This window comes from Lactuca serriola, chromosome 1 (genome assembly GCF_051521515.1).
Source record: "Lactuca serriola cultivar US96UC23 chromosome 1, Lser_US96UC23_V15, whole genome shotgun sequence".
NCBI classification, from domain to species: domain Eukaryota; kingdom Viridiplantae; phylum Streptophyta; class Magnoliopsida; order Asterales; family Asteraceae; genus Lactuca; species Lactuca serriola.
In genome coordinates, this window is record NC_136408.1 from 136,638,444 (window position 1) to 136,658,467 (window position 20,024).

Here is a 20,024-nt window from a genome sequence, read left to right on the forward strand (position 1 = left end):
TTGTGTTCTTGGAAATTTGTCTCTGAGAAAAATAAGGCATATCTCGGTATTTATTTGTTTGTTATTGAACATCTAAAATAAAATATGGGATTTAACCTCTTATTATTTTATATAGTTGTAGTTAGGGGTTGTTTGAAATTGATGTTAATCCAGTCAGAAGGAGGGACTCGGTCCTCGGTCGGAAGTTGTTGTGTTTGAATTGGCTTTTACATCGTCGGACTCGATCCAAAGAAATCTGATGATTCGGTCCTTGTTTCAAAACCTCCTGACCGAGTTTGATTTGGCTTCAGTCGGCCCCAATTGGCAAGCTTTGCCCCCTTTGTCCTTGACACAACTCTTCATCTCTTTCAATCGATCACACATATTCTAATGGCCAAAGAAATTGGATGGCCCCAGTCTAAATCGTTGTATCAAAGCTAATGAAGGGAGGACTTCTTTCTAATGGGGATCGATCAAGGGTTGAAAGACAGAGATGCACGATCAAGAACAAGGCAAAACTACACAACTTTTGAGTGTGTTTCTTTTTGGAAGCTTTCTTGGAAATTTTGCAAATTCGAATTGAGGTAATAATACGTTCAAATTATTTTCTATTTTGGTTGAGTTATCATTCTTTGAGGTTTGTAATTTAATTCAAGGGTACCTCTATCATTAATGCTTGTAAAGAGGTGGAGTTCAAAACCTTACACACAATGTATTTGATAAAAATCCTCAATGAGATTACATTCTTATCGATGGGTTTTCTTGCATAGATTATGGTTGTTTAGTGTTGAATTTCAGTCTATGACAGGTAACAGGAGTATAGGACAAAGGATATGTAACAAAAGTATAAGAGCAAGGATAAGAAATTGCGGCTTCAATAAAACATACTTTTGTTTGTTTTTGTATTTAGTCTCGTTTGGAGTTAAATTTTGAAGCAAGCAGTTATTTTAATCTGTAAATATATTTGGACTTTGTCATGTGTTTGGTGGGTAGGATTTGGAATTGATTTTTTTTTTTTGAAAAATGATTTAGAATGGAATTAAGATCCATTGTTTTTATAAAACATATATGGTATTTAGTGTATGGAGACAATCTATTAGTTGGTCCTGGTTGTTGAATGTTTTTATAAAAAAAAATATTGTTTGAGGGTAATATAATCAGTTTACACAGACAGCCAGAAGTAAAATCAAACAATAAGTTTGGGTCAGAAGTTAACTCAGTTAGAACTTCTAACTCAGTCAGGATCTAACCCGATCAGCTCTAACCCAGTTAGCAACTATCAAACGACCCCTTAGTCGGTTACTTCTATCAAGTAACTTTGTAAAAGATAGGTACCCGTTATATCAAATTGACATAGTTGTTGTCATAAAACATAAATATAATAATATAAAAACAATTATTGTAGAAATAGTGTAACACCGAAATTTTCAAAACAAAATTTTCATTTAAAATTTGCTTATTTCTTTAACACATTTCATAAAAATCTCATTTTTATTTAAATTACAAATCATGACCCTTTTGTTCAATCAATTAATAAACCAGGATCCTCCAAAACAAACGCTTCCTCTGTTGTGTACAATCGAGCCGATGTCGTCCTGTGATTCTGAGGAAACCTGAAACACATAACACAAAACACTGTAAGCACGAAGCTTAGTGAGTTCCCTAAAATACCACTCTAACACATATTACCCACTCAAGGCTATAACTCTATTGACCTTCCGGTCAGTGTGTCTTAGTGGGACCCTCCAGTCCCAACTCTCTATGGACCCTCTGGCCCTAACTCAATGGACCCAAAGGTCCTAACTCTGGTAACTCTGAATCATGCATATCACATATCACAACAAATCTCATTACATAAATAGCATACAAATACACTGGCACATAACTCTAATCCTAACTCTATCGACCATCTGGTCCTAGCTCTGAGGACCTTCCGGTCCTAACTCTGATATACACACAACATAAATCACATAGAAATAATGCAGTGCCACACATCACATAGATAGCATACAATAACTCTATCACAAAACTCTGTTACCACTCTAAGTAAAGTATAGTGAGAAGACTCACCTCGGATGTCTCTGGTATCTCGCACGCGGATACACTGATCTAGCCTCTACCTAAATGCATAAACAATTATCTCAATCAATAACGACTCTCTAGGCTAGACTAATCCCTTCCATGTCCTCTAATAAGGATAAAAGACCATTTTACCCTTCAAATGGTCCACATGACCAATTGTTGACCAAACCCTAAAAGTCAACAAAAGCCAATTTAAGTCAACGGCCAATACTAACCAGACTCGTCGAGTACACAAGGGTGACTCGGCGAGTCCATGCGTGTCTTTTGACTCTTCCACAGCCTCACTCGACTCGTCGAGTGAACCTTCCAATAGTCGGGTTTCCACTAGATTCGAATCGCGGGCAACCCGACTCGACTCGTCGAGTCTCCCATGGACTCGGCGAGTTGCTCCCATGCCAACACTCATCTGACCTTCTGAGGTCAGATCTGTTCCTCTAATCCATAGTTCTGGATTCCCTACGACCAATAACCACATAAAGGTCGAGGGTTAACATACATGCAAAGCTCACAAGGCTTTCCTTGGATAAATGGCTCCAAGAATGGCATCAAAGTCTCATTCTCTCCATGAATCAACATAAAGCACATAAAATAAGGCCCTATGGACCTCTATGGGTCCAGATCTGGGATCTCTCACACAAAGGGACCCTATACTCATCACTACAAGCCATAGGAAGGTGTAAAAACCCTAAAATCATCAATCTCACCCAAAACAGAAAAGGGAAAACGATTTGATACCTCTACAATGAAGATATAAGCTCAGGAACTCTGAATCAACAACTCCCTTGACCTCCCCTTGCTGGAAATGACTTCTCCGTTGCAAAATCACACCATGAAATGCTTAGAATGGCTTTATCTCTCTCACCCTTCGCTCCAGCTCTCTAGGGTACCTCTCTCTGGATTCGTAGCCGCACAAGAGGGCTATAAGGTCCTTTAAATAGGTCTTAAACCCGGTCAATTAAGGTTTTCCTTAACAGCACTGACTCGGCGAGTCCAGATACCCGACTCGTCAAGTCCCTTCATTAAACAGATCACCAAGCCGCGATCCTACTCGACGAGTTGAGGCATCAACTCACCAAGTCTCTTCATATTTCAATATAAAATGCTCAAATTTCCATGCCTGGATATCCGGATGTTACAATTCTCCCCCACTTGAATTAGATTTCGCCCTCAAAATCACTCCTTAACCACTCATAGATTGAAACTAGCAACCCGAAAGGCATTACTGAAAAGATCTTCATACTACACCGATATCTTTCTTTATGGACACGCGAAAACACATAAAACTTCCAAACCAAATTTTAAACCAACTCTTTCATCGCTAAAATACTCCTTCCCAACACCCAAAACTCTAGTGGCTTGACCCGCCGCCCGACCGCCTACTCGAGCGATCACTATGATATTCACTCCTCGAATATCAACCCCGCTACTCACTGGCTCTCTGATTCTCAGAAGACCACATCCAACAACCGGCTATCGCTCCTTCAAACCAATCATGCTAAATCATACGAATCACGCCCCACAACTAAAAGGGTTCACACTCCATTTGGGCACATCTATTAAACTGCTATCAGAAACCAACCGAACAAAGAATCACAACACTTTGCCGTCAGACACAAAAGCATAACCATGCTCGCTTAGAAGTGTCCTGAAACATGACATTCATAAATTTCAGCTCCAAATTCCATACCCCTTTTTAACACCACACGAGGTCTGACCGTCGTCTATCCGCAAAACTCTTCTGACGGCTCTGGGCCGTCAGCAACCTCTGTCTGACCTACTGAATCTGCTCGGTCGTCTGAAGCACCATCTATGTACTACCCATCACACGTTGCCCTACCTCTCCCCAGCAAATGGGAGTCCGACACCTTCTCCCATACAACAGCTCAAAGGGTGGCATACCAATGCTCGAATGATGGCTGTTGTATAGGAAAAACTCAGCCAAGGGTAAGTACATGTCCCAACTCCCTTCAAAATCCAATACACATGCCCGAAGCATATCCTTGAGCGTCTGAATCATCCGCTCACTCTGCCCGGCTCTCCGTAGAAGAGCTCCCACAGACTTCCCCTTCGCATCAACTAACTCGGCCCTATGACACACAAGTCACAAAATTCTTAAATGAAAATTACAATCCAACCGGAAATCGACTTAGCCCTGATAGAGACGGAGACCCCAGTCTCAACCCTGGTTCAACCACCAGGCTCCAAAAACTCAATACTAAGGCTACTCAAGCCTAAAACTCTTCTGCATCATACACTGATCGTAGAACACTCAACATCACACTCTATTGCCGTCTAGAGAGTACTAAGGCTCCCTGCAACATCACAACAGCCTCTGACTAGTGAGTACTATGGCTCCCCGTAGCACCATAACACCTACTGTCTAGTGAGTACTACGACTCCCCGTAGTACCAAGACTCCCTCTCTTTGACTTGTGAGTACTACGGCTCCCCATAGCATCACAACACCCTCTGACTAGTGAATACTATGGCTCCCTGTAGCTTCACCCTTTACTCTCATTCTCATCACAACGCCACCCTACGTCTACGAACTCATGCTCTGTAGACTATCATAGATAGCTACACACACTTGTCCCACATATACATCACAGACTCTGGCGGCAATCGCTATAACAAAATACCTACCTCTACGGAGATCCACTTTCTTAAATAATCCCTCTTGATGTCAATACCCGAAGGGCTCCCACTGGAACCGTAGATACATGATACACCACTAGTCGTCTCAAACTCAAGATTCTAAATAACTCCGAAATCGGGACATTATACATGGGTACCACTGAACACCATTACAGAACATCACGATGTCCTACCTCAACCACTAATCTGCTACTCCCATCACCATACAGATACAACAATACATTTACTCTGAACCCCATAAATAATTCTTCATTTTACCCAATACGCAACTTCAGTGTATCCAAACACTCAATTGGAATACAAGGAAAACGCTAACGCTTCAGAACACGTTGATGATCCTCCGAAACCCTTTCCCCTACTGCAAGAATACACATACCGGCCCGGGAGTTGGCTGCTCGATAATCTTCTATCCACCCCAAAAAGGGGCATATACAATCCATTCTTCGACCCAGAAGTTCTCAACTGCCCATACCATCATTACGAGTCTTCCACTTGAAACGACCCTGACCACCACCAGATTCCTGACCATTGGCCACCTGCCGTGGAGACACCCCTCCTTTCTCAGACACATACCACATGCATTAACTCGCTCTGCACCTTTCCTTGATCACCAATGACCCTGGCCTCATGAATTCGAGCCGCAGGTTTCTGTATCCAACCCCTAACTGCTCTTGTACAAATCTCTGGTTCCCTCAATAAAATACCCAGTTCTCCCCCACTTAGGGTTCGAACCATCACCAGTTGACGCATCAACACTCTACCCCACAGACGGTTTCCTCCATAAACATCGCACCTACGCTTGGAAGGTGCCATACAATGCCCATTGATCTCCCCACATAGAGATCAAGAAATTTCAAATACCCTAAATCTCTGAAGAAATCCTCAGGGACTTCTCATCATGACTGTCTCTAGCTATTCGAAGTCTCATACCATCCCAATACTAAACATCCCAATTGTTCAGTACCATCACTGACTCTTAGACTGAAACAATAAATCATCATACTCCTCCTCCTCGACTTCTCAACCCCCGCTCCAACACGTGAATCATCACGAGAATAGGGACTCCACTACCATACTGAATGTCCATCATAGACAGAAGAGCCACCGCTCTGATATACTTGACTGGATTACCCGCTGATACCGCTACCACACGCCCTACTATACTCAATTAGGGTGTAATGTGGTCCTTGACCATCTCAGTCCCCACTGACTACCTGCTCATGGTAGATCATTTCCTCGTGGCAGACATGCTGCCTGATACTCTGGTGGAAAAATCGACATCAATGTCAACCCTTAGGGTTTACTCCTAAACCCAAAACTGAAATCTCATGCCTCTCCTACTTCCCATAGGAAACATAAATAGCACCCAACAAGTCATAGAAGGTGACATCTCTTCCATCGGCTGATTGGTCACTCAGACCGCAATCCCTCGTAAAAGCCTCCTCTACTAATCCCTGAGTCTTGCGACTACATCTGACATCTTACCAAGGTACTCTGAAATGCTCTCGACCTCCCCCTCAAGGGATGCCTTTTCGAACTCAATCATGGCCCTCAGGCCTTAAACCTCATCGCGTCCAACTCCACCAATTAGGGTTTTCCTTAACAGCACCAAGAAATGCTTAGAATGGCTTTATCTCTCTCACCCTTCGCTCCAGCTCTCTAGGGTACCTCTCTGGACTGGTAGCCGCACAAGAGGGCTATAAGGTCCTTTAAATAGGTCTCAAACCCGGGCAATTAGGGTTTTCCTTAACAACACTGACTAGGCGAGTCCAGATACCCGACTCGTCGAGCCCCTTCATTAAACAGATCACCAAGCCGCGATCTTACTCGACGAGCTGAGGCATCAACTCGCCGAGTCTCTTCATATTTCAATATAAAATACTCAAATTTCCATGTCTGGATATCCGGATGTTACAAATAGTCCTAAGGCCACATTTAATGAAATATTCCAACACCTTGTTTTAGCAATGATAATGCATTGTTTTTTTTTCACTGTTTCTAAAATTAATAAACCACTTATACTATTTAAACTAAATAGTTTTAATGCCGACATTTACATTTTGTCATTTTATACTAAAATAAAGAAAACAATTTAGAACAAACTAAATAAAAAACAACTAAACGCAAATTATAATTTATCACATTGAATCATTGATCAACTTAAGTTGTAATTAATAATTTATATACTATTATGTTATAGTCGTAACCTAAACCAAACCACTTGACAAGTCCCAGTTCGGATGTATTTCTAAACAATAACTTGATTGTACTTTCTAAAAGCTAAAGTTTAAAAGGTCTTTTAAAATTAGAAATTGGGGTGTATACGTTTGGATTTTTGTAGCACTACTTTCGTGGAATTTGCATTATCCTAATATATATTAAGTGGAAAAGCGATAAAACAAAAAGAAGCCAACACCTGAGGCGGCTAAAAAAACCACCACATCCTCGTTGACTCTCTTGTCGTCTCCTTTCCATCGTCGTTGATTCGCCGTTTCCTTGTCGACTTATTGACGTTCGGTCTGTGGTTTTCAGTCATCATCTTTCTCAGCCTCCTCACTGCTGTTTCATCCTCTATCATCGCTGCTTCAGGTTTCCTTGTCATCCTTAGGAAGGTATATAAGTATGAAATCGAATTCTCACAAGTTAGTTTCACATGTTGTTAGACACTTTTCATGTTATTAATCATAAATCACATCATAATCTCCTGTTTATGTCATTAACATGTGACTGATTTTTTTTCCATTTCAAGGATAGTACACAGTCCTTCTAGCGTAAAGTCCAGAATGATGAACAAAACTTCATGCACGTTGAGAATTTTTTAATCCTTTAAGATTGCTTCCTCGATTCCTTTATGTTTTCTAATCCATAACACTACTTTACGCTTGATTCTTTTTGAATGATGTTTTGCAATTTCTTTCGTGGGAGTAAATAGTGGATCTTGTAATTATTTCAAGAATGGTATTTGGTATTGATTTGTTTAAGGATTACTTTACTGAAATTCAAATGGATTTTACTTAGGGAACTGAGGATGTTTATGTGGGTTAATCAAATAAAAACAGAGGCGTTGTAGCTTAAATACATAAATTTGTTTGTTATTTTCTTCCACCAAAACTTAGCAAGGAAAACAGGTTAACCAATTTAGTTAACTTGGTAGCAGCCTCTCTTTGTATTTCAAACAGAGCACCAACCGATTCAAGCTTGATTATGCAAGGCAACTGAGTCTAGCACTAATTAAGATATAGAATAGAATAGCCTTTGAATACAAAAATCAAAATCAAGTGTTTAAACACAATACACATTATGAGGTATAAAGCTAAACTCAGAGGTGCATATGTATTGTATTTTTATCACTTAAAGTTCTATTTAGAAGGATTAAAAGGTATTCATATTATTAAGGTTTAAATTATTTGACAAGATTTAAGTTTCAGATTTTAAATATCAATAATTTGGATTTTAGGTACAGGCATTATGTACAAGATCTTGACATTGAACCACAAGTGAAGAGTTTCAGAGCTTACTAAGATACACAAAGGCTCATCAACCCATAACTCATAATGGTTATTCTCTCTGAACTCCTCTCAGAAGGATCTTCATCTTCTTCATCAACTAGTGGTCATAGTTCATCAACTGATGGTCTTAGATATGATGTATTTTTAAGTTTTAGAGATGTTGACACTCGTCAAAGTTTCACTGATCACCTTCATCAGGCCCTCATTGAAGCCAATATCAGTACCTTCTTGTATGATGAAGAGATTGAAATAGGGGAAGATCTTGAACCGGAATTGGAGAGTGCAATTAAGGCATCTCGTGCTTCTATTATTGTGATGTCTAAGAATTACGCTTTTTCAACATGGTGCCTCGATGAATTGGTGTTGATCCTTGAGCAGCGTATCACATCCAACCATATTGTTATTCCAATATTTTATCATGTGGAGCCTACCCATGTCAGGAAGCAGCAAAGTAGCTTTGGAGATGCAATGGCTAAGCATAAAAAGACCATGGAGGCAGAACAAAATGCACATAAAAAAATTCAATGGGCTCAAAAGATGGACCTATGGAATAAAGCACTTATAGAAGTAGCTAATTTAAAAGGAAAGGACGTCAATGGAAGGTAACTCCTTTCTTATACATATTTCCATAATCTTTCATTTGTTTGATTAACACATTAATGTTTTTGTTTGATTAGCACATGAATGTTAGTATTGTTGGTTCAGCCTCCCTCTCTAACCTGTGCAGCTATAATAAGAATGTGCAACTATAATAAGACTAAGACTGAACAAAAACAAAGAGTATGTGTATGTTCCTGCTTTACACGACAGAAAAAGAACGAAGAAATATAATGGATGGATAGTTTACTTTTCTATATCCCAAATGTTGCTACTGTTATTTTATTCATAAAGGCTATATATAGCCTTCCATACATCATCACGTGGGAAGAATAAAAAATACTACTCTAAGCTAAAAAATAGATAAAAGGGTTGAACTATTCCAACATGCCTATTCTTGTGACTACTCACTCAAACACTTCCATCCAATTTCTTTATTCAATAATAAGTAAAGCAATACCAAAAAACTAACCTTTTACTCATACCCGTAACCCAAATTAACCCACCTATGTCAAGATTACCCAACATGTATAACCTTCTCCCAATGCATTTCGGTGTATGATGTATTAGGATATAAATTCCACACATTTGTTAGGCATTTTATGTTTCATCATAAGTTAATGTTTGGGTTTGTGATCACTGATGTGTATTTTTAATTTATAATTCTTAGTCTATCACATCTAAACGACACGTTACAGGTAGTGAACCTGATCGAGTATAATATAGTGTTGATAAACAAAGGCGTCAAACTCAAAGGAAACGATAGTGAATTAATATTAGATTATTTGATTATAGGTTACATATAAACGAAAGCAATAAAAAAGGTTTTATTATAAAAGCTCAATTAAATCAACAACTAGACTAACTAGATAAAGTGAATGAAAACAAATCACCACGGGTACTTTGGGTAGACAAAATTACATCTCAAAATCATAGATAATTACTAAATTAATTGACATTTATTCTTCATTCACCGATTCCTAATATGACTAGTTTCTGGGTCTAGACAACTAATCCTTTGATTTTCAAGACTTTTAATTGTCGTGATCAAGTGAACTAATTATCCTAAAAATCAATGTTCAGTTAGTATTATGATTAGAGACTTGAATTGTTAGCATCAAGGATCATGAAGCCATTACACATGAATTGTCATCACATGTATACTCGCACATTAAGATTACAAAATTTTCTATTTAATCCTAGGTTTTTGGTCAAAACACTAGTCATACAAATTTATAATTCATAAAATCATATGATTCTAGAACATCAAGCTAGATTGTTTATCTAAACCTTACAATATTCAGCAATAAATAAAAAAGAATGAAACTTTAACACATAACAATCTTTTATCAAGCAAACATAATAAATTAAATAATAATAAATAATCCAAATAGCAAATTAATCTGTAATTTCAATGATTCATCTAGTCTAACACCAAGAAATAGGATTTTGAAGCCCTAAATAAGAAAGTAAACACATACAGAATCATATTGGAATGCTAATCATGGTCGGAACAACAAACCAAATGATTTCTGGCATGAATCAGCTATGTAATCCTTCGAATCTTTGCTCTAAGTCAGCTTAACGGCCATCCGACCACCTTCTAGGCTCTCAAAATCATAGTTTGTGGTTTTATTTTCGTTGGGGACGAATTAGGTTGAAGATATATCATTAGGGTTAATATCCGGCTCTATTTATAGCGTTCAATGTCGCCACGGTGTGGCAAAAGGATTGCCATGCCGTGGTAGATTGTTTATTCCCGTCCATGACATTTTTCTGATCGGCCACGTCGTGGTGACTGGGAATCAACATTTTCTCCGAACATGAAAGTTGTCCTAAATTTTGTCTAGTTTCCAGAACATCTTTAATCTCATCAATCGGAGTTAAGAGTCATGAGATATGGTGAAAATACAGACGAGGGGGTGAAACTGTGAGCAACATCATTTTAGCCCCTTTTTCAGCTCATTTCTCCTCCTTTTGCATCTCAGCTTCCATTTTAACTGTAATTGGACATTTCAAAGCATATTAAATATCATATATATTAAAAGATAACATTTTTTCTCAAATACATTAGCATAATAGCCTAAAATACATAGTTAAATAAGGTCATATCAATCTCATTGAAGAGATTTGATTTCAGTGTTAAGTTGGGTTTTAACATACGCACAAAAATGTAAGAATTTGGTAATGACCTCAGATTTGTTACATAAAGGATAAATCCAAAAAAAATGCGAATAATGACCCAAAAATAAAACATAGTATATTATTCCAGAAATAATCTGTATTGGAGAAGTCCATATATCGTTGTGAATAATATTAAAGGCATTATAAACAGCCAAAAAAGAAGTAAAAGGCAACCTAACATGTTTGCTAAGACGAAACCAATTAAATGTAACATAAGTAGAGTCTTTATCACATGCAATAAATTTTAAAAATAAAAACCGAAGGACACATGGGCCGAGGTGCTCAAGACGTTGATGCCATAACGTAGGACCGCAAGCAAGTAGCACAGTAGGAGATTTGGGCTTCTCGAAAGCATGATAGAGATCGCATGAGCTATCACATCGAATAAGTACCTAACGCGGTTGAAAATCCTTCACAGAGAAACCAAATTTATCAAATTCAATGGTGACATTATTATCTATGTTGAATTTTGGAATAGAATCAACACTTTTTTTATTTTATTTTAGGTGTGACAAGGACATTGTGAAGGTGAGTGTGCGATGAGTTATGTGTAAATGGGAATGACCAGAGAGTGTGTGACAGGAATAGGTGAACCTTTACCAACATGAACATAATTTATTTTGTTTTTATTAATAAGAGAATGGAGTTTACATGTGTTCGATGCCAAATGAGATGTAGCCCCAGTGTTCATATACCAAGATGGATCGTGAGTGTCATTGAGTGGCATGGTGTTCATTGTTGCACCAAAATATGTGGCTTGATTAACTTGAGTCGGGAGAAACCATTGCCATAGGGGGGTAAGCTCAGTGGTCTGATCAATTGTGTGAAACACAACAGGTGGCTGAAGTGAGCAATCTGAAGTGGAGGGACCGCTGCCATGCAGCCCTTGCTAGGATCGGTGGCGCTACTACTATCTGGTCTAGGGGCGAGGAATGGACCAGGGGGCTGTAGACTAGCTGTATGGAGCCCAAGGCGGAGGAAAATAGGGGCACTACATTGGAACAAGTGGCTACTGAGGAGACCGAGTTGGGGCAGCCGGCTGCTAGCGGTTCTCGGTGGTGGATTGGCGATGAGAAGAGCTGCTGCGGTGGCTTCCATTGCGGTTGTTGCTGCTTCGATTGTTGTGGCGGTTGTTCTTACGATTTTGAGATGAAGAAGGATGACCCAAATAGAGAATAGTGGGAACAGAGGCATGGTCGGAATGGTGTGCAGTAGCATGACGGGGTCTAGAAAAATGACTTTCCTTGAGAGTAAGAACAGACCGGGCTTGAACAAAACTTGGGTTTAACCCATTAAGAAACTACATAAGAAGAGTGTGTTCATTGATAGCATTACCAATATCGCCAAGCAATTAGGCTTTCACCTTCATCCTCTCATAAAATTCATTTATTCATCGATCTTCCATTGTCATTTACCTTAGCTTATTCTCGAGTTCCATGATGAGTGACTCCTTGTTGTCATGTAACAAAGCTTTAATGTCAAGCCACAAAGAGTTTGTAGTGGATCTGGGTTTTATAACCATGTTGAGTAGTGATTGAGTCAAGGTTCTATAGATCTACATCTTGACAAGAGAGTCAAGATTGAACTAATCTGTGTCTTTATCATTTTGCGGTTTTGAAGTGCCATTAAAATGCCTAAGAACTCTAAAATTGGTACAGTGAGTTTGAAATAACTCTCGCCATGAATCATAGTTGAGTTGATTCAAGTCAAAAATGAAGGGAACGAAGGATTTTATGTCGGTGATGGCATATGGCTTTAAGTTTCCACCGTTAGGGTTTGAGGGTTCGCCAATCATGATTCAAGATTGTGGGAGAACGAGATAAAGAAGATCAACAAGGACACGAAGAGAGGAGGCAGTAGCAGCGGTGAAGTGGAGGAAGAAGGAAGGTGACCGACAGATCTCACAAGATCGACACAATGGGTGTCGATGGTATTGGGAAGAATTTTGGTAAGAGCCCTTTACAACTCTGATACCATATTAGGGTTTGAATATTTCCCCGTAATCATTATACCTTCATTCCAAAACCTATATACGTACACATACAATGATTGTTATACCATACCACCTTCAAATCATAATGACTTTTTTAATAAATAACTTCTCTCGTAATGATTGTTATACCATACCACCTTTAAGTAGTAGTAGATTACCTATATAACTGACACTCTTTTTCAAACACACCACAATGATAGTTATGATGGTCTTGTGTAAGTGCAAGTGAAGTTAGGTTGCCCATTAGTGAGATCTGGTATTATATTGGCATCTTTTATCTTATTATACATAAATATTTATGACCTTACACATTGGATACTTGTATGGTTAGAACATAGAAGTGTAAACAAAATATTGTTTTAATGTGAACGACTTGATTAAAATTAATAGCTATGATATAATTTTGATTTTGGATCTTTGGACAAATTAAATCTCAAAATCTGGTTTGTTAGTTTTGTGGTTCTTATAAAATCGGATTTCAGGCTAGAGACAGAGTTTATTGAAGAAATTGTGAAGGACATCCACCGTAGATTACATGTACCCTTAAGAAGTACTCAACCTTTATTTATTGGGATGGACTATCATATTAACTTTGTCACTTCATGGTTGAAAGACGGATCCACACATATGGTAGACGTACTCACTATTTCGGGTATGGGTGGGATCGGGAAGACATATTTAGCCAAACATATCTATGGTCTATATTCTCATGAATTCCACAAAAGCAGCTATATTGAAGATATTAGTAAGGTTTGTGATGGAAAGTTTAATGGGTTGCTTGATTTACAAGAACAACTATGCAATGACATTTCAAAAACAAGTTCAATTAAAGTTCATGTCGCTTCAGTATACACCTCAAAGATAGAAAGTGCAGTAGCCCGTAAAAGGGTGTTTCTTGTTCTTGATGATATTAGTACGCGTGATCAATTGGATGCATTACTTGGGAGCAAAGGTTTTCATCCCGGAAGCAAAATAATTATTACCACAAAGGACAAGCGTTTGACAAAGAGTTGTGCACTATTCAAAACAAACATTGAACCCAAACATAAAAAGCTTTTGCTTCAAGGCTTAAATGAGACCGAATCATGGAAACTTTTATGTCTCCATGCATTCAAATGCAATTATCCCAAGAAAGGTTACAAGGAGGTGTCATATAATCTTGTGAAGTATTGTCAAGGACATCCATTGGCTCTTGAGTTATTGGGCAAATCTCTATATGATCGAGATGTAACTTATTGGGAAGGTTGCATAGAAGGGTTAAAGACAGAAACAGATTCTCATGTAAATAATGTCTTGAGAATGAGTTTTAACTCTTTGCCATCCAAAAATGATAAGGACTTGTTTAAGTATATTGCTTGTTTTTTTGTTGGAGTAGATAAAGATGTTGCTGAAACAATATTAAAGGCATGTAATATAAACATACGATCTGGAATACCTAATCTCCTCGACCGATTCCTTCTGAGTATCGGAGGGAAAAACGAACTAAAGATGCATCAGTTGGTTCAAGAGATGGGAAGATTCGAAGTACGTCAAGAATCACCTAAAAAGCCATGGAAGCGAAGTCTATTATGGTGTCATGAGGAATCATTCAGAGTATTAAAACAAAAAAAGGTAAGAAGCCATATGTGGTTTTAGTAGTATGCAAGTTCAAAATATTGTATTGTCTAATTCTTTTATTTGCATTATGTTTCTTCTTAGGGTAAAGAAAATATTTTAGGCCTTGCCCTTGACATGCGCATGATTGAGAAAGAGAAGTTGAATGCATCGTATGAGCTGAAAACAGATAGATTAAGTAACATGGATTGTCTGATGCTACTACAACTCAATTATGTAAACATGAATGGGCCTTATGAGAACTTTCCGGAGGAATTAAGATGTTTGTGTATGCATGGGTTCCGTTTAAAGTCTATACCTTCAGAATTACCTATGGAGAATCTTGTTGCTCTTGACATGTCATATAGCAATATTGAATCATTTATCGGTTGCTATAGTAATCCACAACGACTCGAGAAGAGGCAAAAGGTAACTTATCTTCATTTATTATTTTTTCATGCTGTGATGAATTTCACTATCATTCTAACTTCTTTTTGTTTTTGTAGTTGGATGGATTATGCTTAAAAAATAAAAGGTTGCTTGGATCATTGAAGGTTCTAAATCTAAGTTTTTGTAAACAACTTTTTAGTCTTGGTGACTTTGACCAACTCCCAGCTCTTGAGAAGTTAATACTTAGAAATTGCACTGGTTTGCTTGAGGTTTGTGAATCAATTGAGCAGTGTGTTGAACTTTCCCTCATCGATCTAAGCTACTGCAACCAGCTTAAAAACCTTCCAAGAATCATAGGCATGTTAAAGAAGGTTAAAACAATGTTGCTAGATGGTTGTAATCTCGGTGAATCTCAAACTGAGAATACAAATTTAGATATTAATTCACTGGAAATGTGCAATGCTAACAAAATCATTAGCATAAGCACAACAACCTCCTCCTCCGCCTCTATGGGTGCAATACCAAGCCATTTGAAGTTTTTTTCAAGTTCTTTGCTGAGATCTCTAGTAAGGTTGTCGCTTGCAAATAATAAATTATCCACTGAAGCCTTTCCTACAGACTTCAATTGTCTGTCCTTGTTAAAGGAATTGTATTTAGATAACAATCTGATCCATTCCATGCCCAATTGTGTGAGAACCCTTCCTAGGATTGAGATACTTAGCATGGAGAATTGTAAAAAATTAAAGATAGTCGAACATCCTCCACGCACACTAAGAGCGATGCGGTTATATTCTCGTCACAAATCTTTAGAAAAAGTTGTATTTGATCCGCAAATGTCCTCACTATGGTTGGAATATATTTTGAGACATCCACCATACGGGTCGTATGAAATTGAAGGCATGTTGAAAATCCAAGCAATGATGGGTGTTGAAGGAAAGGTATTACGCAGCTTAGGCTGGAATAAGTTAGACTTCCTTAACAACAGGCATGTGGGAACTAATTCTTGGGAATATGAAATCCAGGTTTTGTGTAGTTAACCGTCTGTCTTTACGTGAATACATATAATATAAATATTATGGGGATTAATTAATTAAGTTGGTTGTATTTGACAGATGTTCTATGAATTTGGAATATTCAGCACAGTGTATAAGGCAGAGGAGATGCCGAGTTGGTTTATCTATAGGAGCTTGGGGCCATCAATATCGTTTATCATACCATCATCATCATCTCCAAACAACCTCCTTACAGGACTCAACTTCTGTTCTCTACAGACAACGCGAGTTTTGGATGAGTGGCCAACAAATCTATTTGATGGTCATTTCCCCCTTACGCCAGTGATCACAATTAGTAATATAACAAAGAACCGCATGTGGATATATGAGCGTTACTTGGACAGATGTACTGCAGGTGGAAAGTATTGTTCTGTGGTGTTATGTCATTGGATGTTTGGGATGAATGAGTTGGAGGGTGGAGACCATATTACTATTACTGTTACACTGCCATTTCATCAAGTTGTAAAGGAGTGTGGGGTGAGTCTTGTGTATAATGATGAAGAAGAAGGAGAAGAAGATGCGTTGGGTTATTACAAGTCATGGAATCACATAATTGGTGGAGATCTCTCTCCTTTTCAAACAACAACAGGACAATACATCCTAAACAATGACAGATTCTTTACTTATAGCATTAGATTGTTTCCCTATCATCGTAAATTCATTCCAGAAGGCCCCAGCTATCAAGGTAGATGTTATTTTTTTTATCAGTCATGTATTATGTATAACATGACTTTACCCATGACCAAGCTAACTTCTTTAAATAGATGGATAATGAGCCCATTAAGTTTTATTACATGGATCATAGAAATAACCTTATTCCTTTAAACAAATGGATCATATGATCTAAATTCACCAATTATTATTTACTTTATTAAAAATATACGAGAAGAGTTGCTTTTTATAAAAATATAAAAAAATAAAAGCTCTACTGTTATTTTTGATGAATTAACCCAAACATTGGTCAATCTAAATGGGTCGATTTGTTATATCAATTGATAAGTATTTTATAAGTTGGAATTTGGATCACATAAATATATACGTACCTAATAAAACTACTATTTTCAAGTGGATGTGTGTGTATAATGATTAACACATTATTTTTTTTTTATCTGTTTTCAGAAAAAGAAGAAATATGGTTTAGAGCATTATCACCAAGGAAACCTTAAACTGTCACACACATGTGAGGTATACTTTTTGAAACGGAAACCTTTCTTTAGTCACATGAATAAAAAGCATATAGAACCAAACATTTTATCATGAAAGTTCTTGATTGGTCTACTCTAGGATGTAACAAAATAAATGACATATAACCTTGCAATGTATACATGAAAATGGCCACATCAAAATGTTGTTGGGGCATGAAATTTGTGTAATGTTTCTTTTAAATATTTACATCCAAACCTCTCATCCTTACTCATGAGGAGCATGTCAAACAACTAGGCTAACTTTTACGGTCCTATGGAGTCCTAATTTCCTCATTTAGGTTTCGAATTCATTGTTGTTGGTTATTATTATTTTTGTTTATTTTTTATGTCAAATACATAATATATATTAGGCGATTATTATCAATTATTTTTTCTTTGATTCTTTCCAACTTAATACATAAGGATAGCCTAATGGGCTATGTGGGGAAGGGACGAAATATGTATTGAGATGTCAGTTTTTATCCCCACTACCCTTTACCAAAAAATTTAATATAAAATAAATATGCGAGCTTCGCACTCACCTTTTTACTATGTACATTTCTAGATAGTTTTTTATACTCTCCAAATTATATATATATATATATATATATATATATATATATATATATATATATATATATATATATATATATATATATATATAATTTTATGAGATAATTTGTCATAATATCAAAATCTATTTTTCTTTTTCGTATGATGCAATAATCATATTGGATGTTTTATTAAATATTATGTTTACTTTTAACTTATTAATTATGTTATTAGTATTTTAATTTTAATCTTTTTAATATGATTATTTATATTTTCTATATTAAATGAATACTTATTTGTTATTTGTCATATTATATATATATATATATATATATATATATATATATATATATATATATATATATATATACTAGAAAATGGCAAGTATAGTACGGTTATATTTGTATATATAATACGGAAAGTCATGTCGTATTGTATTGGGGTGTATTAGATTAGAGATATAATAGAATACGGTTGTTTAACCTGTTTAACCGTACTCTATCTCACATATATAATTTACATCACATATATAATACAAATACAGCTTGATAATGGTGGTGTACCGTACTATATCCCCAACCTGTCTGTATTACATTCCCAATTAAACTCTGACAATAAGTTATACTTGATAACCATTTGTAATATCATATGATTCGGTTTCGTACTAAATGACACAATCTTTTATCCCCAACAATTTTATAACATGTTAACACCAAACATCAAATTTATGACACAATGAAATACATACTAATATATAAACACAAACAAGCATGGTACACCAAATAAAAGATGAGTACTTGCTCTATTAATCCTTCAACATGGCGATCTTGGTATGTGGCTGCTTTGAGCATTAAGGGAAAACAATAACCTGAACATGAAAAATAATATAATGATGAGAGTAAATTACACGAGTTGTCCTTGGTGCAGTTGCCAAAATGCACATTTAGTCCTTATTTTTAAAATTAACTCGGACCGTCTCTTATTTATTTAACATGAAATGACTATATTGACCTTATCAAATTATTTTTTCATTTATTGTGATTTATCAATTATTATTTATTAATTATTAATTTGAAATTTTAAAAAATAAAAAAGGACCAATCTTCAACTTAACATCAGCCGTCACTCTCCACCACCACCATTGATGAACCCTAGATCTAAATATCAACCATCAAAATTCAAACCCTACATTCATATATGAAACTCAACCTTTCCTGGATAGTGAACCCAATCAGATCTACATTTAGATCTGAAATTTAAACCCGTTGTGGAGTAGGGATTACCGGAGAGAAGGGGATTAGAGAAGAAGTAGATTCAGATATGAGAAGAAGCAAATTCAAATCAGAGTAGAAGCAGATCCAGATCAGAAACTCGAATCCAATAATGACCATCAATCTCCACCACCGCAACCACCATCTCTGAAACTTGGACCCAAATCAGAGGGTGGTGGTGTTGTTACTAAATCTCTATGTGGTTGCGTTCTCTCTCCAAGACCATAAAACACGTCTTTGGAAGCGATGTTGACATCTATAAGTACTGGTATTTGAAGACCAAGGAGTTGTAGGGTGATGATTGATTAGAGGTGGAGTTGAATAGCTTCTCGTTGTTTGATTTCCTTCCCAGAGCAAATAAGAACGGGGTCGAGACGCGGCTGAAGTTTAACTCACCTCCGGAGAAATCGGAAGCGGTGATCGGGCTTTTCCTTGACCGGCCGACGGTTTAAGTCAATGAAGTCGGAGGTCGGTCTGTTGTGCATCCCTTATGTGCCCTCATAAGGTGTATGGGTTTATATATATATATATATATATATATATATATATATATATATATATATATATATATATATATATATATTATAGAAAATCGTTTAAAGAAAAATAAATAAATCAAAAATGAATAAAAAGGGCATAATAGTCGTTTCAAGTCTTGTAAAGGATAAACGTGCAAATTTAAATTAACGAGGAATGACACATGTAGCTTTTAACCAAAAGAGTGACGGTCTGTGTTAATTTTTAAAAAATAAGGACTGAATATGTCTTTTGATACCGGTACGAGGGACAATTCGCGTAATTTACTCTAATGATGATGATAGATAATAATCACTTTTTCTAATTAACATGCACACCAAATTATACATATAATTAATTCCTATAACATTGAGAAACAATATAGTATTGTTGTTTTAGAAATTTGCCACCATATTTTCAAGATTTAGCACTTTTGGTCCTTACTCTTTATTAAATTGGTGTGTTGAC

The 20,024-nt window shown here is 36.7% G+C and overlaps 1 protein-coding gene and 1 long non-coding RNA gene across 2 annotated transcripts; one reads left to right on the forward strand and one right to left on the reverse strand.

Annotated features, from left to right (window-relative positions):
- The first annotated feature begins 7,133 nt into the window (after positions 1 to 7,133).
- Positions 7,134 to 17,434, forward strand: LOC145099000 (disease resistance protein RUN1-like). Its single transcript, XM_079036590.1, has 7 exons — positions 7,134 to 7,327; positions 8,173 to 8,826; positions 13,481 to 14,609; positions 14,697 to 15,020; positions 15,098 to 16,003; positions 16,094 to 16,718; positions 17,153 to 17,434. The coding sequence occupies exons 2-7, from the start codon at positions 8,270 to 8,272 to the stop codon at positions 17,197 to 17,199; spliced, it is 3,588 nt and encodes a 1,195-aa protein (XP_078892716.1). The 5' UTR covers positions 7,134 to 7,327; positions 8,173 to 8,269; the 3' UTR covers positions 17,200 to 17,434.
- Positions 17,435 to 18,388: 954 nt separating this feature from the next.
- LOC145071118 (uncharacterized) lies at positions 18,389 to 19,544 on the reverse strand. Its single transcript, XR_013690246.1, has 2 exons — positions 18,979 to 19,544; positions 18,389 to 18,637 (listed from the first exon to the last, which is right to left on the reverse strand). It is a non-coding gene; the product is annotated as an uncharacterized LOC145071118 (long non-coding RNA).
- Positions 19,545 to 20,024: the final 480 nt, after the last annotated feature.

What these genes read in the sequence shown, in the direction of transcription:
- LOC145099000 (XM_079036590.1), top strand. Translation starts at nt 8,270, where the DNA reads ATGGTTATTCTCTCTGAACTCCTCTCAGAAGGATCTTCATCTTCTTCA. An exon ending in CTTGGGAATATGAAATCCAG is followed by an intron (nt 16,004 to 16,093) that starts GTTTTGTGTAGT and finishes TGTATTTGACAG; the next exon opens with ATGTTCTATGAATTTGGAAT. An exon ending in AGAAGGCCCCAGCTATCAAG is followed by an intron (nt 16,719 to 17,152) that starts GTAGATGTTATT and finishes ATCTGTTTTCAG; the next exon opens with AAAAAGAAGAAATATGGTTT.